The sequence below is a fragment of the Ornithodoros turicata genome, chromosome 2, assembly GCF_037126465.1.
Source record: "Ornithodoros turicata isolate Travis chromosome 2, ASM3712646v1, whole genome shotgun sequence".
In the NCBI taxonomy this organism is placed as follows: domain Eukaryota; kingdom Metazoa; phylum Arthropoda; class Arachnida; order Ixodida; family Argasidae; genus Ornithodoros; species Ornithodoros turicata.
Genome location: NC_088202.1, coordinates 54123273 through 54144095, shown reverse-complemented (window position 1 = coordinate 54144095; position 20823 = coordinate 54123273). Strand labels below are relative to the sequence as shown.

Here is a 20823-nt window from a genome sequence, read left to right as displayed (position 1 = left end):
ATCATTTTTTTGCAGGTTTGTTATCTTGTTTGCATGTTTGTCATGTTTGTTGTTTTTTGCATGGCCCCTTCTTCGAAAGTACTCCATGGTGGACAATCTGTCCACGTGAGGTCGATGAAGTCCAGTGCACCTTATAGAAAAGCATGCACTCCACTTAGTCATTGTCAAGGTGTCGCGTACTGGGTCATGGCTTGCTCTCAAATTCAAGTTCCGTTCCTTTTTTTAGTTCTGTGTTAGTGCCACAATGCAATTGTGGCAATGATTTTTTAAAAAAATTCTGTGTTAGTGCTGCGAAGTGGCTGAGACTATGAGCAGTAGGCAGATGTGGACAGATGGAGAGAGGACAGCCCTGGTTTGTGCCAATGAGTGGCGTACAGACGTGGGCAGACTGAAAGAGGACAGCAGGAAGGAATGGGGGAAAGGGGGTGAGATGCGTCCTGGGCGGACTTCAGGGGGAACTGCGTCGACATTCGTCAGAAAAATATTTGGAAAACCCAGGGGAAACCTCAGACAGCACAGCTGGTGGTAGGATTCGAACCCACCACCTCTCAGTCTTCAGCATGACCTTGGTAACCACCAACATGCCGATGCTTTTATCCGCTCAGCATTGCTGCTTGGTACCACTTTGAATTCTACAAAAGTAATTAGGAAGCTACACTGGAACATACCACTGAATGAAATGGAGAGAGGATATGTCCATAGTACATACAAAAGTGACTGAGAGTACGAATTTTTGTCCGGTGTCCGCACTAGATGTTAGATTCTGTAATATTCAACTGTTCACCATGTTTTCACAATCAAACACTTAGAATAAGAAGAAGTGAATCAAAACACTGGCAAGGCTTTTGTTTATTTGAGCTGATGGATACCACCAAGTATAGCGATAACTACCTTTCCTTTTGTCATTCACGGCTTTCTTCTGATCTGGAAAACAAGACCAAAATATAATACTTACACAATTCTTTACAGCACTATACATTTTTAAAGGGACCATGACATCCGCCAAGGTCGGTTCAGAAACTATGGCGCTGTTTTACTCCTCGTTCGTCACCGACAATAATGTAGAAAATCCAATACGAATAAGTGGAGTAGTCTCTGTGCAATTTGATGTAATGCAAAAGCAGACGCCGGATGTTGAGACTATGCCAGTAATCCCTCTCTGGAAGTTGGAGAAAACATCACACAGACAAGTCCAATCGGGAAGTGCCCCTTGGCGACTGGTGGGCTGGCGTCTACAAGTTGCGAAGGTCTGTGATCGGCTTGTGGAATGTCATTTCTGGGTTAGAGCAGGGCGTGCACATACACCCAGGAACAACAGCATTTTCCACATGACATGGTCACATCAGAACTCAACCTAAAATCGGCGTATTTACAGAGGACTTTTTCACTTAGTATATTTAGGGCCCTCAGTTTTCGGGTAAAACCCGATAAAGCCCGTTTTTACCCCCCGATTTATATCAAAATAGTTCAGGTTTAACCCTATAAAACCTGTAAACCGGGCTTGCAAGAGTGGAAACCAAGGACTTGATCCGCACACGCGTGAACTACGGGAATCGCGTGACCACTCCCGACTTGCTCCCGACCGCGCCGCGTCTTGCTGGTGAAGTAAACAAAACACGTCGGGTTTGGATTTGTGGACGCTTGCATGCAGGCCCGATTTCTAGCGTGAAAAATGTTCCTTTGGTAGGCGTCACCATTTGAAAATTGGCTTCACCTAACACTTTGGTGTATTGCAGTCAAGCCCACTTCAACGAATGCTTAGTGTTGCTTTAAATGTACGGTTGTAGAAAATTAGCGGAACTTTTCGATTCATTTATTTGTGTTACGGGAAAGCCATCTTGAACTTATGACATCAGTTGTCTCGTGATGTAAACCCCCAATTATTAATTAATTAATTTCAACACATAAAAGTATCTTTTTTTTTTTTTTCACCCGAAAATACATCACTTCTCAGTATATCACCCGATTTTACCCTGTTTGGCAGGTCCTGATTTTCAACTCGATATTTACCCCCCCGATTTTCACAAAAAATAAAACCCGAAAACTGAGGGCCCTAAGTATATTGCAATGTGAACGTGAGGAAGATGAGCTTGGAGACTATTGCCTGCAATGCGCTCCCGTTGGTGTGCCTGGCCTATGTCGTCATGATGGTAGTATCGCTGGGGCTTCCTTAGCGGCAGCTGGACGCCCTCTATCGTTCGGATGGCCAATTTCCGGATAAACGAATAGACTGCGGGAATGCGTGCAGTTTCTTGTTACAGCACTTCTCTCGTTCTCGCAGAAATGTTTACAACACGGACTTTCAGACATCGATGCCCTGAGCTTCTGTAGCACAGGCTTGGAGGCTAGAAACACTTTCGCACGGTTTGGATAGCCGATGCTTGCATATAGACTTTTTATGCCCAGCAGAAATTGGACAACTATTGTGCTCCCTGTAGCCATCTCTACTGTCTTCCACACCAGTCTCCAGTGAATGACCTCTGACCAAAAGGTGCTCACAGAGTAGAACAGAAGGCTTAAGCAGGAGGTGACATTCCTTGAAGATAATGCCAAAACCAGCAAATACCAAGGACGGAGGCCGTTGACACATTTTTGTATTAGTGAATCAGAATGACGGTGCTTCTGGAAAATTGTTTCCAGTACTTAACGTCAGGATATGGATAACAGATTAGAGATTACTGGAACTTTAACATGAAATAAAGTAAATACAATTTTCTTTTTAGACTGTAGTAGCACTCTATGCCGACAAGCTGCAATTCATGTGAGCGCCTAAAAGAATACATGTTGAGCTGCGGTACATACGTCATGTTCATGTCGATATCTGCAATCTTCATGTTGCTCCAGAGGTACTCCAGGAAAAGGGCTTGCTGATTCAAACGGTTCATACGCTGGAAGTGTCGCTCTGCGCAAGACAGGGGACATTTCAGCTCTTTCCATTGCGTTTCTACCACAAACCAAGTAGGTAATGAACGTACGTTGCAAAATAACAACTTGCAAGTTGTGACCTTTGTATACATATATCATGACACATACTTGACATGAATTCACAGCAAGCTATGTTGCACACATTAAGTGCTACATATTTTTACGTAATACTCCTGGTGCAAAGTCTCCTTCGCGACAGCATGAACAGTAATTTTAACCAACACAATTAAATTTTCAATGAGACCACCACCTTAACTGCTGTCACAATGCAAGTGCAAGTGCAATGTTGTGCAAGTCTGTTGAAGACATTGTTACGGGCACTATTACCTGTGTACGGCAGGAATCCTTCCAGGTTGCTTCTGGCATTGGGCATTTTAAGAAGTGCGTCAGGAGAGTAGGTATTGAGTGCTATGAAAAGCACTGCCTGGGCAGCTGCGCTGTGCTTGCTGTTTGTGTTCCAAGTACACGCAAACCGGAGCAAGGTATCTGCAAAGAGAAATGAAAGTTCCAGCCCTACCAACATATACAGTGGAAACCTGGGTAAATGGTCTTTGAATAGCATCACAAATAATTCTATGCCATTACAGGATGCTTTTTCATTCTCCACACAAAATGCTAAATGTAAGCTAATCAATAAAAGAGAAAGAGAGAAACATCGAGGCTCCACGAGTTATATGGCGAGGTGGACGCTCTCTCGAAGAGAATATGGAACAACAAGACGAATTACGTGACGAATTACGTGAAGTTCATTAACAATTACAGGCATTTGGGCAAAGGTGAGACAGCAGGATGGGAAACAGCCCTTACTGAAAGCCATTCTATTTTTAAAAAATCATGAAGTGAGCGGGTGTACGTTTAAATACAGTCAAACTCCTTTATAGCGAACATCTTTTTAACGAAAATACCACTACAGCAAATTTTTTTTGCGGTCCTGCTGGAGCCTATAGGTCCAATAATAGACATCCTTTTTAACGAAAATACCTTTACTGCGAATTTTTTTTGCTGTCCCCTGAGTTTCGTTGTAAAGGAGTTTGACTGTATATATATCGCCAAATTTTGCTACGCAAGTGAGCCGAAGCCAAAGCCTAAACTGTCCGCATCAGGAGCGCAGGTAGGACAACACTCATTCACATCGGAGGGCCACATGCTTTGGAGCGATAGAGATGATTGGAGTAGGTGCTGATCTGCTGGCCCGATCAACCACTTGTCGGCATGGGTCAGTCACCGACAGTGAAGGTCATGCTTTCCCTGCGCTCCTGATTCCCACGGTATTGATTTCGGTACATTTCCAACGCAAAACTTTAACACACGTGCTCATTTTAGAATTTAAAAAATAATAGAATGGCTTTCAACGAGGATTGTCTCCCATTTTACTGCCTCACTTTTAACCGAAGGCCCGTGATATTAGCGTTAATTAGTGAATCCTAAGTAATTACCATCTAAGTCACTAGCCCACTTTTTATAAAAATCTAACAAATAAAAAGGACACCCGGTATATACATTACTGAGAACAATATGTCAGTAGACCTGCTTCAAACAATGTCGCACTGCATTAATAACAGCATTATGTGTGTAGGTTTGTCTAGTTCCATATAATCAAATCACACTCCCTAGCCACCACTCTCTGAACTGCTTTGACAGGTGCTAACGCTCCTCCAGTGCACGTAATACTAAAGCAAGAAAGTTGAACAGCAGCTACAAGAAACAGCATGGTCATTATTTATCATCATCAACATTCTGTAAAAGCTGTATGCATTCAATTGACACATATTATGACTCATAATGTGTGCCAATTTAATGCACGTTGCTTCTCGTCTGCATCCCTTATAATTTATGAGGGACGCAGACAAGAAGCAACATTTGCAACATTTTTATTTAGCTAACGTCCCATGGTGATTCGCCAAAGAGATTGAAGCAAAAGTCGGATGCAAGAGATATTTTTAACAGGGGCTGTTCTTCGGCTGCCCCTATCAAAAACAGTATCTGTTCGAAATATCGGCAGCTCCGACCCAAGGCTTTTCTTTCAATCTACCTACATCAGACTGCTGGGCTTCACACGGAGAGTGGTCTAAAAGACACCAAGCCTGTTTTAAGGAGACATTTCAGAAAACAGGCTCGTCCACACACACACTATAACCACACTAGGTGCAGTAGAGCAGATTCTTCATGCGGCATAGAAAATGCATTGATTTTGGTACAAGCCTGGCCCAAGTGAAAGGAATAACTAGTATACATACCAAAAATTTGGCAATATGTGGTCTCACTTTGAATGTGCACATTTATCTCAATGTCAATGCAGCAGGCAGAGTCTAGAGGTAACCATCTTTGTAATTACTACAAATTCGCTACCGTAGTGTACCGCACTGAATAGTAGTAATATCTGCGAGAATCTGCGAGTTTGTGAATTTCATGATCATAATTTTTCTGCGAGTTTATTAAAGCCTCACAAAAATATTGCTAGTGCTGACACAAACATATAGAAAATCTAATTTGCAATTAACAAGTTTCACTAAGTCAAACTGATCCACTGAGTGCATTTTATTGAAGCACTATTTTATTGTATTGGGCTACTTTTGCGACATTTCCCCTACTGGACAGTGATTCCACACTAATCTGAACATAATTGATTTTGATCATTGATTGAATTGATCATTTGATTCCATGCGGATGTCCCAGAAGCACCGACAATTCCTGACATCCCGGAGGAGCCTTGACCTTTCAGCATCTTGACCCAGATAAGCTCCATGGTGCAACCACCCAGAACATCCCTTGCAAAATTAAAGCAGGGCAGAATATTTTCTAAACGTCACACCTAACAAATTTGCAAATTAGTAAGACTGCAAAATTAACCCCTTTTATGGTATTTCGACATAAAAGAAACACGTTATCAGGAAACAGCTCCTTACCCATCTGATCTTCTCGAAGAGGTTCCAAGGCCTTCTTTAGCTCCTGCTGGCTGTCCTTTTCAAGAAGAATTTCTAAATATAAAGTGTGCTTATTATTGCAAGATGTTGAGAGCAGAATCGTCAAAAATACAGAAGCATAGGTAACTGAAGTGTTTGTTGGTAAGTTAGGTGAACAAAAACAAAACAGCTCTGTACCTTTGATTATTGTGAGGGCCTTGAAAGGATACTCCAGAGTGAGTGCAATGTGCAGTGCTTTAGACCATTTCTTTTCCTTCATCAGGTTGCTTAACTCTTGTTCCCTAAGGACAAAAAATTATTTTTGAACACTGTTAGGACATTTTGGTATACATATAGTGCATCCCAAGAGGAGCACAAGAGTCAACTTTTAAATTTAATGCATCATTTATTCAAAAAGTGCCAGAATTCTTATTTGAAGTACACACATTGCAATTCATCGTGGAACACAATGCCCAACAAATGTCCTCACAACTCTGCTCATCCTCTCTTGAAAAAATTTATTGTTGCAGTTTCAAATAGTTCCAGCTTAATTTCGTAAATGGTGGCAAAAATCTTCTTGTTCACGTCTGGAACCTTTGTTGATGTGTTGGTACAGATGCAATACTTCACAAAGCTTTAAAGAAGCACAGAAAGCCATCTCAAAGATTTTCTGTATCTGATGCATTATGGAAGGATGTGACTTGATTTGACAACTAATACAAAAAAATTGTCTGTGCGCAATATTTTTCGTTAAAAAATACACCCAAACATTGTCGCACACGTTCCCGCTCAACTTGCTCTGCAGGGCGAAACGAGGAGGAGGAGGACAAAAATATTTGCAGTGTATTCGATTCATATTCGAAAATTTGATATTTGAAGTGTTCGAATAGGCACAAAAGTTTGAATATTTGAATTTTTTTCTAATACCATAGCAGCCCAAGCAAGCTATGGCCGATGGCCGACGGTTGGCAAAAGGTCGGATGACAGTTGGCCAAGGACTCTTTCGGCCATCCAGCATTGGCGCAACGTTGCATAGTGATAGGCAGAGCGAGGATTGGAAAGCCGTCGGCCAGGGTACAGATCCGTATCAAGAAACGAGCACGTTGGCCAAGCACTTGTCAAAGTTTTGATCAATCTCGCCTGGGGGACAGGGAAACGTAGAATGGTCTAGCGCTGCATAAGTTCGACTTTCGATGGACCAAGGGAATTTCTCAAAAGTAAAGCAGTAAGAAACAGAAGCGTTACCTTCATGGCGAGCTAATTCGACAAGAAATTCATCATTTCAGTGTAGTTTGTATACGCGCCAAATTAAACATAGATACCTCACCCTTCATTTTGACACACACGCGAACAGGACTCTCGAATTTGCGGAAGCTCGCAAGACAAGCTATGTATAGTATCTGTTTTTCCTCAGGAAACACATGCCGTTGTGCGGTTGGTCGTATTGTGGTCTCGGGTATCTTACAAGCTTTTTTGATACTTTTAAAAACCTATCTATTTTTTGCATTTTGAAATGTCGCGCTCACTTGTCATTGTTGGAAATTACTAGCAAAACAAACAAATAATGATATATCATTACCTTACACCGCAAGACAAATGAGTATGACAATGAGCGACGCCGCATTAATGCTTTGGTCCGTATCTTGGCACAAGCTTGGTGGTGGTGGTAGTGGTGATGGTGAAAGGGCTTGCCGTTGTCGGCCTCACGTATGTGGGCAACGTCACGACTGACGCCCTGGGGAAATGTGCGTCCTGGGCCGACTTCTAGGGGAACTGTGCCGACAGTTCCCCTAGAAGCTTGGTACATCTTTACTAGTTTCAACCGCACCGGCTTTCAACAAACAGCCCTAAAGCTTGGTACAACGGCTTGGCTGGCCAATGGTTGGCAAATCATTGGCCAGGGTACAGATCAGTCTCAAGAAACAAGCTTGTTGGCCGATGATGTACCAAGCAAGGCCAGGTAGGCCAGCCTAAATATTGCCAAGCTTGGCCCAACCTTTGTTTGTTGCTTGGGAGCTTACCACAAAGCTGTTGCGAGTGTCGCACTGGAATTTTTACGTTGCGGTAACGTCGCGGTAATTTGTGTTTGCGGTAACAGAGAAGAACATGGATAGTAGAACAGCTACAAAGTGACGAGCTTTCGAGGTACGCTCGTCTGCAAATGCGTCGCTACACAGTCGGCAAACGAAACCGAAACTAGTATGTAGTTGGGTGCAGCCGCCATTAAAGTCCGCCCCGCCCAAACGTGAAACCGTGGTACACTTCATTCGTCGTCAGCACAGTCACGGCTTTAGTGAATTGCAAACGAACGCTGAACATTCGTGTGATTTCTTCAATTTGGTGAAATTCTGGTTACATTTCTAAATTTTGTTGGCGTTGAGCTGAACACCGCTGTTCACTGTGCCACTGCATGCACAGCCAAAACCCGCGCCTCAAACATGGCTTTTCGGTTTCGATTTCTGGAAGTCAGCGATGTACAGGGTGCGTCACGTAAGACTTGCCAGAATTTTTATAAAAAGGCAATGAGAGCAGCATGTATGATGTATCTGTGTTGTTTTCGCAGTTGAGTTCTACAGCCAGGCGGACATCCTCTGGAAAAGAGTGTGTAACTACCAGATGACTAATTACCTGAAATTAATTAATTAAATCTTGAATTAGAAAATTTTGTGCAAAAGCGAGATAGTACATTGAGAGACTATCCTCGTTGAACACCATCCCACGTTAAAAAAAATCCTGAAACACGCACGTGCGTTAAAATATTCACCCCCCCCCCCCCTCCCCCATTTTGGTATGCAAATGAGCCGAAACCGAAAAAAAGCGCGCCGGAGGAGCACATCAGCCATGCCTATGGAGGCTTACCTGGGACGGAAAGCGGTTTATCTGCCCCGCAGATCGGCTACAACAATCATCTCCACCGCCCCAAATCACGGGCCCTCTGACGTGAAATGAGCGCTGTACTCCCCGCGTTCCCGGACGCTGTGATTTTGGTTCCGGCTCATTTGCATATCAAAATTCGGGGATGAACATTAACACAGGTACGGGTTTCAGGATTTGTTAAACGTGAAATGGCTTGCCAATCTCCCATCTCACTTTTGCCTAAAATCCTCCAATTAAAAAGTTGATTAATGAATTTTAGGTAATTACTAATTAGTCATCTTGTAGTTGCACACTTTCTACGAGAGGATGTCTGCTTGGATGCAGAACTCAACAGCAAAAACAACATCTATGCTGCTCTCATATATTTTTTTATAAGAATTCTGGTCAGTCTTACGTGACGTACCCTGTATAACGAAATCATAGTTGTGTGCGATGATAATCGAGGAGTGGGATGTGCCGATATTACGACATAGTTTCTCCAACTCCAGTGCTGTGCAGCTGCATGTTAAGAGGGCCTACTAGGACGACAATAATCAAAGTACTTGTATGACAATAATGGTGCAAAGTCATATGAAACTGTACTAACTGTTGTTACAGATGATAGCAGGGGCATATGGCCCGACCTGCATGGAGCGACACTGCTTGCCACTCGTGCGCAACAAAGTTTTCAGGTGCGTGCACAGATTTTTGCTGATAAGCACAGCCATACAACATTATCGAGGATTGCAGTTTTACTGTGCTAATGAATAAGGCTCTTCCAAACTGTGTAATAGCGTCTGGAACGATGGTCTCGCGTGACATCACGCGTGAGAACACTGTGAACCCGTGCAGTTTCTCACCTACACGACAAATATGGAAGAAACTGGAAGAAAAAGAAAACGTGCTCGAGAAGTGGGTTTTGGCTGTGCTTGCAGTGGCCCTGTGAACAGCAGTGTTCAATTCAGCACCAACAAAATTTCGATCTGTAACCAGAATTTCACCAAACTGTTGGCCTCACATGGATGTTCAAAGCTCGTTGGCAATTCACTAAAGCCGCAACTGCACCGACGATGCATGAAGCGTACTGCGATTTTGCGTTTGTCTGAGGTGGACTTTGATGGCGGCTGCACACCAACTGTGTCCTAGTTTCGGTTTCGGTTACTGAATGTGTAGCGACGCATTCGCACATGAGAGTACCTCGAGAGTTCCACACGTCACTTTGCAGCTGCTCTACCATTCATTTTGTCCTCCGCGACTGCAACATAACAATTCCAGCGCGCAGCCCGCAACAGCTTTGTAGTAAGCTGCTCATGATATTTGGAAAAATTCAAATACACGTATTCCACCTTTTACAAATATTCCAAAAAACTGGAATATCAAATTTCAGAATACGAATCGAATATAGCAAATATTCAATTCGTATTCGAAATTTCGAATATTTGCACGCGTCTCGCATAAAATATTTTAGCTGGAACACCCTGAGCATTGCAACTAGACAGCATAGTTAGACCCTTGTGTTTTGGGGTAAAACCTGGTAACACATATTTTTACCCCCCTCCCCCGGTTTGCATCATCCTCACCTAGTGTAAAGCTAGAGAAAACTCAAAAACGGCCTTGGCAAAATGCAAATCCAGACAATGATATGAGCACTGGAGAACAGCATTGTGCACTTAGCACAGCTGCTCAGCATCTCGTGTTCATGCGAAAGCAACGTTTTATTTCACCTAATAGCTTTCTGTTTTTCACACATTACTATCACTGGATTTTATCTTAGTTTACGGCTCCCGAAGTAAAACCCAATTCCTCCCTGCTCGATCTTCACCAAATGTAAAACTCGAAGTGCTTGAGGGTCTGAAAATAATGACTAGCACATTAAACTATTTAGAATACCACTTACTGTAAAACTAGTGACTCCTGCTTCTCAAAAGTTTCTTTTTCCTCCTCAGTAGTGCAGTCCTAAAGCATGGGGCAACAACAACAACAACTTTATTTTAAGGTGATGAATGGGGAGTTTCGTCGCCAGAGGATCGTATTAATACATACTACATAAGTAATACATACATATCTAATACATCGAATTAATAAGTACATAATGCATTTCACATTGATCAAAAGAATACAGACAACCAAAATACAGAAATCTGCAATTGTATGCAGGCCAACTATTGAAAGAAGCGCTTACAGACATGCTCAAGCTAAAAACGACATTCTGTGCACCTCCTTTTACTCCCTACATTTACCACCAGAAAACGTTCTTAGTTTCAACTCGGCTGTAGTATAGTGAGATTGGTTAAATACAGGCGATGGCCGACTTTGGTACTTTGTTGGTCTCAAACATGTGGCCCGCGATCACCTATTCCGTGGCCCGCAGGCTCTTGGTCTCCAAAGAGAACGAAGCTACCCTCTCAAAAAATTTAATGAAGCACTCGGAATAAAACCAGATTTTTAGGCACTGTTTTCAGTCTTGCCCGGCGTACTGCTGCCTACGTCCACGTTAGGCAGAATACACAGCATGTGAGCACTTCTTGTAGCTCATGAATCTTACAAAGTTACAGACATGGCAACCTAGTGCATGCTATTTGGTAGATTAGCGCTGCAGTTAATGGGAGGATTAAGAGCGGTTCATCTCCTTAATTCTCACACTAAGTCAAATTGTGCCATATTAAAAACAACAGAACAGTTATGCACAAAGGCAGTTATATCTTAATTTTTTAGTAGCCATATTAAAGTATAAACTCGAAGCAATAACCAATTGTCAATAATGTCAGCTATCTGTTTCTCTCTGATTTTTTCCATTTATTTTTCCAACTTGAAACTGTGAGCAAAGGCATAAATAGGAGATAATTTTGAGCGCTCCTGAACATTCGCATAATCTCTTCTGAAGGACCCCATATTTTTATCGATTCGTTTTTCATATTTTCAGTACCAGACTTGAAGGGCAGCTTATTTATTTCTCTTGGTGTGTCAAGTGGAGTTTTTCAGTGATGAACTCTGGACACATCGTCCTGCTCCACAATAACTATGCCACTCCTGTCTTTTGTACATTTTTATGGTATGATATATCAATGGTATTATGGTAATTTCTTTTCTTTGTGGCCCTCCGTGATGTGGTCTAAGGTCAATGCGGCCTGTGACTCCATTTGAGTTTGAGGCCCCTGTGCCAATGTGTTTAAGATAACCAACATGAACTACATGACATACCTTCCACACAATAATGGCTGAATCTGCTGCTCCCGTCACAACGAGAGTTTCATCTAGATTCGTTGTCAATGCCCATGCCTTGTCTTGATGTTCATCGAGTGTCTTCACACACTCGTTGTCACTAATGTTCCACAGCTTGAGGTTTCCATCAGCACCACTGCAGACCAAATCGGCAGCAAACTTTGCTTTAGTAAACTTAAACTGAGCAATGGAAAATATTTAGGGACTGACACAACACTATTCACTCGCATACACATATGGACCAATGTAATAGCTCACATGTGTCTGACTATGCACAATTTGAACAAAACGCGTTCGCAACAGATGCTGGGCGCTAAAGGCAACAATAAATATCAACGCTTCTTGGCTAAATGAGATTTTTTAGAAAAATTACTAGGGAATGCAAACCAGATTTGATTGGGCCAAGAAAAAAAAAATTTGCACCCACAGACAGAATATCTCAGACACAGTGTACACCGATATTTTGGCATTTACCTACCTTGATAACAACTGCATCCCCTGGCTCAAAAATAGTACTTTCAATACTGAGCATTCATGGCCCTCAAAGGTCTGCAAAAGAAAAAAGCACATACTCTGCATGTGGGCAACAAATAATTATATGATGTAAGAGTACTAGCCTGCCTGCAATTGTCTTCCTATTTATCTAGCATACCAGATGTTTTAGGATAAAGTTTCAGACTGACAATAGTTTAAATATAGGAAATATTGTACTAACGTACAAGTGTTACACATGTTATACAGGGTGTCCCAGAAAACGTGTCATTGAATTAAAATAAAAAAACTACGCCACCTAGAATCATGCGGTCGACGACATTTGTTCATACTTGGTTTTTGCCACCTCCTGATGTGAATGTCGTGTAACTTAAGCTTAATTATGTAAATTTTTGCGAACTGAACTCTGAAATTTGCCTAGTAAAGGTCACTTTTTTACCACATCAATATAAACTGCGTGCCGAATTTACTCAAATTCATGATGACTGACAAGGATATTGAGGAGCTATTCCATCCGAGAAAATAGCCAAACATCGCGCTTTTCGGGGCATTAAGCGCATAGCGCTAGATGACTTTTTGAGCGCAATCGTTGTCAGTCCGACAAAATGAGGTGGCAAACCCAGCCCACAGAGTGATAGTAGAAAGAGATAACACAGGCATGGCTTATCACATCCGGCATCCACTGGGATCATGCCTTCCCTTTCCCAATTTCAGGAACTGTCGCTTTTTTTTACTATCACTTTGTGGGCTGGGTTTGCTATCTCCTTTCGTCGGACTAACAACGAATGCGCTCAAAAAGTCATCAAGCGCTATGCTCTTGGTGCCCCGAAAAGCATGATGTTCGACTATTTTTTTCCGATGGAATAGCTCCTCAATTTTCCCTGTCAATTACCATGAATTTGAGTAAATTCGGCAAGCTCTTAACATTGGTGGGGTAAAAAAGTGAGTTTTACTTGGCAAATTTCTGAGTTCAGTTCGCAAAAATTGACATAATTAAACTTACATTACATAATATTGACATCAGGGGGTGGCAAAAACCTAGTAAGAACAAATGCCGTTGACCGTATGATTCTAATTGGTGTAGTTTTCGTTATAATTCAATGACATGTTTTCTGGGACACCCTGTATGTCTAAAATTATACTTACTCGCAACCAACGAGCTGTAGCTCCTGAAGCAATTTGAGCACCTGGTGATGAGACATGAAGCCAGGCGAACCGACCACTTTGTTTGTGGGAGAGGACGTGTACACATGTACGGGACAAAATGAGAACCAGTCCAGTGTTTATATCTTCCCCTATAAGCAGATAATGGTTTGTCCAACCAGCTTCATATCTCATCACCAGGTGCTCAAATCACTTGAGAGGCCACAGCTCACATGTTGCATAAAGTATGATTTTAGTTCCATGTAGATGCATGCTGTACACTTTGCATGTGCATAATCTTCAACGCCTCGTTTTTTATGTTATGTAAGAATGTTTACCATTGGTGATATGAACTTCCAATCACCTGCTTAGTTAAAACATTATGCCACACATCCTTCTTGTCAATTAAAATGCAGACATGACTGATTCCAACTGTAGAGTCGTAGGCCAGTGCAACTGACTTTTGAATATATATTTGTTACAGCATGGGCATCGATTGCACATAATCATGGCAATAATTGCTGAGCATGCCCACTGAAACAAATGATCATGAATAACAGCCAAACAAAGAATGCATATAGAAGGCATAGTACACAGGTGCAGAAGACACAAAGTGGCACATTGTGGCTGCAGGGAACTGCAGCCACAATGTGAGTACGAAATATACAAAAGAGACAAAATTAGGGTGGCTATAGGGGCAAGCAAGTAAACCTCACCTTGGCACAGGTAAAATCTGTAAGTGACCACAACTTTATGGTGGTATCAGCCGATGATGTAGCAAGAACCTGAAAGTGAAAACTTTTTAAGACAGCAAATTGTGACAGAATATAATGCTTAGGGTGATACAATGCGGCAAATAGGTTCACTTTACACTGCACTTTTCAACACAGATCATGGAAGCAGGAGAGAAGATGGAGAGCAGCCATGTCAAAGGTACTCCCAAGCAGAAAAGGGTTTGAAAGTCTAAATGTACAGCTGCCTGGGTCTGATGTGCTTGGAAGTTTTCAGGGTTGTATTAGAACCTTGTTTGCTAGAGATAATATGCAGGCAGCATCCCATAACTCTCTGATGCTACTGTTACTGTTCTGCATCTTTTTACTACACTCTTAACTTTTCCCTTGCTGTGACCATAGAGTGTCGCCCACTGGTGATCGACGGTTTGCAAGCCGCGCTACTCGGCCTCCAAAACAGATACGGACAAGTGGTGACATTTGGTGGACACTATAAACGCTACAGATTGACTTTCGTTTTCACTTCTAGCTTTTTCTCGTAGTGGCCAAGGAGCCAGTGTGAAGATTTTATCTCGGTCAAGCATCGCGTAATTGCAGCGGACCTCTTTTGCAAATGCACATTACTTGTATTTTAAGCATATTTGGGTTCTATTTCGTTTATTAGAACGCAAATAACGACTCTGAAGGCACTAGATAATCAGATTTTTCTCCTGAATGTGTGGATATGTATACTATAACTTGCACTACTGCTGTTCTTCCTGCCTCAAAACTAACTGGGAGGAATAGAACAGCAGTGAAATAGCAAAATGTGGTACAAGAACAGGAAAAAAGGAGAGTTGAGCATGAAACTAATCTTTTCTGCAGAAATTATTATGTTAATTTCTATTTTGCTCCTTCAATGAATTCTATCACTCAGTTACATGAACAGCATGGGTGTTGACGTTATTTTCTAAAACTCATGAACTTCTCAAGCCATAGTGTTGATATTTACAGATATTATTTCTGACAAACGCTGCCACATTTAGTATATTTTGGAATATTGATATTCTTGTTCAGGATACAGGCGTATCACTGTTTGCACGGATTTTTCGCGGTACAAAATTAATTTTGGAAACATGGACAGCTTTGTTTCTGAAACTTACATCATTCGATAGGGCATTCATTTGGCTACATTTTCCTATATAGCAACATATTTTGAAGTGGTACTACTGTCAGTCACAAAAAATATATGTGTCAAACCACCGAAGAACGGCCATTTTTGCCGTAGTAAGGGAAGAGTTAAAACAAAATATCACCACATAGCATGTCAAAAGTGTACAGAATGATGCCATTATCGCTCCTGATTTGTGGAAACTGCTGGGCGCACATCTTTTTATCACAATTAACATAACTCCATAGGTGTCACAAAAAGGCGTACGCCTCCCGTTTTCAACAAATCAGGGGAGAGAAGGATGTAACGCTTGGCTAGGATAGTACTATGCAGTGAAGTTCTGTTTTAAGAGTGCAGCTTCACACAACAGCGGAGTTCATTATAACAGAGATTGATTGCACATGTATTTATTGCTTTACTGAGAATGTAAAAAAAAATTGAAGGTAAATCCTTGCTCCAACATGTTGAAAACAAGAACATTATGCGATCAGCATGACAACATTAACGAGAACATTCAAATAAGGCAGCACATACCTTGTCTACAGCTGAGAACTGGACGCACCAGATCCCTCGCCGATGTCCACGAAATGATCCAAGGAGGGACAAGTCAGTGGCACTCCAGAGCTACACATACATGTGCCACATTGTTAAGGCCCAGAACTTTTATGATTCACCAAAAATGCGCAGAACCTGGTGTTTTGTATAGAATTTCTCGGAGCTACAGTAGACTTCTGTTAATTCGACCCTGGGGGTAATGCAAAATTCGATCGAATTATCCGAAGATCGAATTAAAGAAAAGGCAGAAAAATTAATGAGGTAGATGTTTGTGTGTTCATCTGCTGTCGCTCGCGCTTGAAATGTGCAACTGAAAAGATACCACATAGAGCATGCGCTCACGCACGCACACACACACCCACTGCACGCTCTCAGCGAAATCGTCTTCAGCTTTGCTTCCGCCACCTTGCACGGGTAGGACACGCCCGACAACGATGTTGTCCATTTCCACAGTCATCGTACCTCACCAAGCGCACGTTGTATGTAGTACTCTTGTTGCACCGACAGATTCCGAACGAAAAGTGAAACAAAAAAAAAAAACTACGAGAAAAAAAAAACAAGAGAGGAGACATTTCCTCCTCGCCTGGGACATGCCAGAACCACGAACCGCCATCAAATGGATTGAGTTTTAGCGCATCGCACGCTATCGCCTCTGCACAATGCACATGATGATTCTGCACAATGCGGGAAGCTCTATGTTTTGCACGTGCGCAGAACCACCAACGCAATCGCTTACGCACGCAAAGACGATAGGGCAAACTTTTCTGTTGCTATGTGGTGCAACGTGGACGACGCGGGTGCCTGGTTTGCAGACACATTGGTGGGATTATACGATGCGGACTGCTTTCGTTCAGAATAACACACTTTTTTATCGATAGAAACATATGGGCATTTGACAGGACCTTCGAATTTGATCGAATTAAGCGAAAAAACAAATTGTTGTAAGTCATATTAACGGAATTCTACTGTACAAATCTTGACTGAGAAACAAAGCTTTGGTGTCGGAAATGGATGTACGAACAGCTCTTGATGCCCCTTCTCGCACCACCTAACTGAGAGGAAAATAAACATGTTCCATACATCTCATGTTGGAAACACTGGTTAAGCTCACATCCATCCTGACTTTACTACCTTCTGTTTTGCTTCCATCGGCGATACCCTACCTACCGGGTTCCTCACGGTGAAGCGTGCGATGACTAAACGTTCCCACTTGGGGAACCAAGGGTACACAGGTTAGTATGGTACTGAGGAATTCAAAGAAAGTGCCCGATTGTTTTTCTGCCGTTGCAGTGTTATCTAAGTAATGCTAGTGTTAAAACAGTACAAAGTAGATGCTTAGCTGCGACTGTATTTTGGATATGTAGACACTTTACTTCTATGTTATGCAAGTTCATAAAGATTTTGTATTCATATATCTCCATCAGTGTAGATGTGCAGGCACTCGTCGCAGAAAACTGCAGAATTTCAGTGACCAGTGACCACTGACAGAAATGGTGTGCATTTTGCAACATGTTATAATGCATACAAGGGGTATGCTAGCATACAAGGGGTATATGTGGAATGACCCCCCCCGCCTTTTTTTTTCAGGAACTAGAATCATGAATCCTCTCATTTCTCTAAATGTACCGTAAAGCAGTAGAGGAGCAGTCTCAGAAGATTTGTTCGACAGTCCAATCCCTCAGTATTCACGTCACAATTTTTGTCGCAACTGCAATCATAGTTTTTTCAGGAAATCTAACCTGAAAATTACTGGCAACACTATGTTGACGTGGTCACCAACTGCGCATTACTTGGCAAGTACAGCAGAAAACTACATTACATGCAGACAACACTAGGTCTAAAATGAAAGTAGTTGGCTATGTGTCGGCTACGTAGTCATAAGTACCACCAAGTCAGTCAGAAATACAGATCACTGTTGCTTGACGAATTGGGGATTATTTGCCACTGGATTTCGCTCCGAGCCATTGCTTCAATTTTGCTAGCAAATTAAAAATGTTTATAAAAGCAATAAAAACTCACGGCGTACATAAAAGGTTAAAATATAACAAGGCATTGACGTTTCAGAGTGTATGTGGCTCTGCAGTCCTATTTACGTACAGTTGAAGCTCTTAATAACCAACGTCGATTTAACGAAATCCTCTGTTTAACGAAGAATTTCCATTGCACGTACGCGTCCCCATAGACGCCAATGTATTTTTACGCTCGATTTAACGAAATACATTCGTTTGGTCACCTCTATTTAGCGAAGTCTCTGGGCGACGAAAGCCTTCTGGACGTGTCTTTCTCCTTCACCACGAAGAAGAGGAGGAGGTGAAACCTTCCCTTCGCCGTTGTCCTCATGCGAGTTTTCGTTGGTTATTTCGGTTGTCACGTGCTGTAGGCACGAGCCTGTAGACATGTGCGTTGCCGCCGCCGGTAACCCTGTATTCACACGAGTCAGTTTTTTGCTGGCAGCAAGTCTGGAAGGAGTGAGAGGATATCCGAGACAAACGAGGTCACTACGCGTCTGAAGACGTCCGCTCGTTGTCTAGCATTCACACGAATCAGTTTTCCGACGGCTGTCAGTTTTCCGACCCCTCTTGTTTCCGTTTTCGCGTTTGCATTTCGTCTGTGTCTAGCGCAGGATGGACCAATAGAAAGAGAAAACTTATTGCACTTGTGCTCCTTGTGGATGGTGCAAAGTGCATTCACATGAAAAACCGGGACAAGATATGGGCCAAAGAATAGATACTGAATAAGCGCTGTGGAATGTAAAACAAGCTTAACCCAGATCTGCGTGTGGACGACTCAAACGCCTGTCAGAGTATTTTGAGAATGAACGTTGACACATTTGATTTTATTTTCCACAAATGAAGCGTATCTCGATGCTAAGCACCAATATAGGATAGATAGGCAAGTGATCGACTGGCGATGACGTTGCAATATCGAGCCTACAGGTAGGCAATAATTAAATTAAATTCATTCAATTTTTATTTTATTTTCGGTAGGAAGAGTAGCTTCCAACTATTATGTTTTTATACACGTATTGGAACGATTATGTGTAGTCAAGGTTTGTCCAGCGAAGGAAATGTATCCACGTTCATAAAATTCATACTTTGTATTCCGTGTCTGTTTCGCCTCACGTAGAGAAAAAGCATCCTATGCAACACTGCATTGTAGGCATCCATCTATGCATTGCATAATTGTTCCGAAGCTGCTGCGCCGGTGTTGTTGCACTACTTTTGCGGTAGAGCCAACCATCATTGGCGTTCCAGTTCAGAATTGGCCACAGTACAGTGAATGCCGTTGTATGGGACACATGCAAAGTAATCCTGATGAAATAAAAAGCAAACGCGATCCGTATCCGCTGCGTCACATTCTCCTTATGCCGGCAGCAGATGCCGTCGGTCGTCAGAATCTGTGCCGGGAGGACAAGATATCCGGCTGCCTCCGACTCCAGCTCTGAAGAACAGGAAGTGTTGACGCGGCGAAGAGCGCCAGTCACGTGGGACCAGAGAGCGGTGACGTTGTTCCCTGCCGCCTGAGCGTCAGCCGGCAGAAAACTGACTCGTGTGAATACAGGATAATTTTTGGTGCGCCGACGCTGTTTCGAAACCGTCATGAGGGCCACCAGAGGCCGAGGGCCTCTTCGCACCTGTTTTCGGACAAGAAAACACGCATTGCTGGCCTCTCGCAAAGTCTAATTTGCTTTTGTTGATGCCGATGACAGTAGGTTGCGGTTTTGTGCCACTTCTTTAGTTGCTTTTGTTCGCGCCGCTGACGGTGGTAAAATGGGCACGATGCCGCCGCCGTTCAAAGTTCCATCGGCGCAGATATCTACGTGATATGTACCCATTTCTCGTTCTTTTCGGTATTCAACGGCGGTGTACTCTCATTCTTTCTGACGTCATGAGTACAAGTGAACCAACCAAGAAACGTCGATACATGAGCGCGCAGGAGAAAGCAGTAGAGGTGATCTGGAGTAATGAAAGTTATGAACGCTCACGGGGATATTGTGCACAAATTACGTATTACCTAGCGTTATGTGGTGAATAAAGCTTGATATTTTGTGCCCTTCTTAGCTTGATACCAGTTTTATGACAATTGGCGTTTTGCAGTACGCGTGGCGCAGGTAGTGGCGGCGGCCATCTTTGTTTCACTTGACGTGTTCCATTTAACGAATATCTCTATTTAACGAAACAAAGAGCCAGCATTTACAAATTCGTTATATAGATGTTCAACTGTATTAGGGGTGCGTAACAGTCAGGAAGCGGTCCTGGATGTTTGTTCACAACGTTATCAGTCTTTTTTATGAACCAAGATTCAAGCTGTTTGTGAACCCCCAACAATTTCCTTGTCCTAGAACAACAGGAGTATCTAAATCCACATGGTGGATCCACATGCACTGCACAGCCACCCCTGTTTCATTTCGATGAAAGAGTACGCATGGGGCTGTTGCAGTGAAGTTTGCACAGCGCCATTTTGGGAGCAAATGGCCACGGATCCCAACAGTAGGTAGTTTCATCAGTGGGTTTTGCATGGTTTTTCAAACGGTATGGTGCCAAGGAAAGCTACGAAACCTGTTGGAAATCCGCAGAAAAAGCGGTGCTTCTTGAAAAGAGCGAGCAACTGGAGACCATGTATTTGAAAGTGCCGCGTCGTCTGCTAAACTACCGAGTGTTGCATAATTTGGGGAGCTGGCGTTGCTGCTCACTCGCGCCACCTGGCCCAGAGAAACAGGCCCATAGACTCTGAAACATTAATGCTTTGTTATATTTTAACCTGTTGTGTATGCCGTGAGTTTTTATCGCTTTTATAAACATGCGTTTTCTCATCGTTTTGTCAATCTTCAGCAAATTAAAAATAT

At 42.6% G+C, this 20823-nt stretch overlaps 1 protein-coding gene across 1 annotated transcript in view; it reads right to left on the bottom strand.

The window, feature by feature from the left end:
* Window positions 1-831: 831 nt before the first annotated feature.
* LOC135385416 (transducin beta-like protein 3) overlaps window positions 832-20823 on the bottom strand; it is a 29870-nt gene continuing 9878 nt past the window's right edge. Inside the window, exons 13-22 of the mRNA XM_064614719.1 lie at window positions 15957-16046; window positions 14258-14326; window positions 12385-12455; window positions 11886-12042; window positions 10582-10640; window positions 6027-6130; window positions 5832-5903; window positions 3253-3411; window positions 2803-2902; window positions 832-924 (exon numbers count right to left, since the gene is read on the bottom strand). Coding sequence (XP_064470789.1) covers window positions 903-924; window positions 2803-2902; window positions 3253-3411; window positions 5832-5903; window positions 6027-6130; window positions 10582-10640; window positions 11886-12042; window positions 12385-12455; window positions 14258-14326; window positions 15957-16046 — 903 coding nt within the window. The 3' untranslated portion in view covers window positions 832-902. The remainder of the gene's footprint in view (window positions 925-2802; window positions 2903-3252; window positions 3412-5831; window positions 5904-6026; window positions 6131-10581; window positions 10641-11885; window positions 12043-12384; window positions 12456-14257; window positions 14327-15956; window positions 16047-20823) is intronic.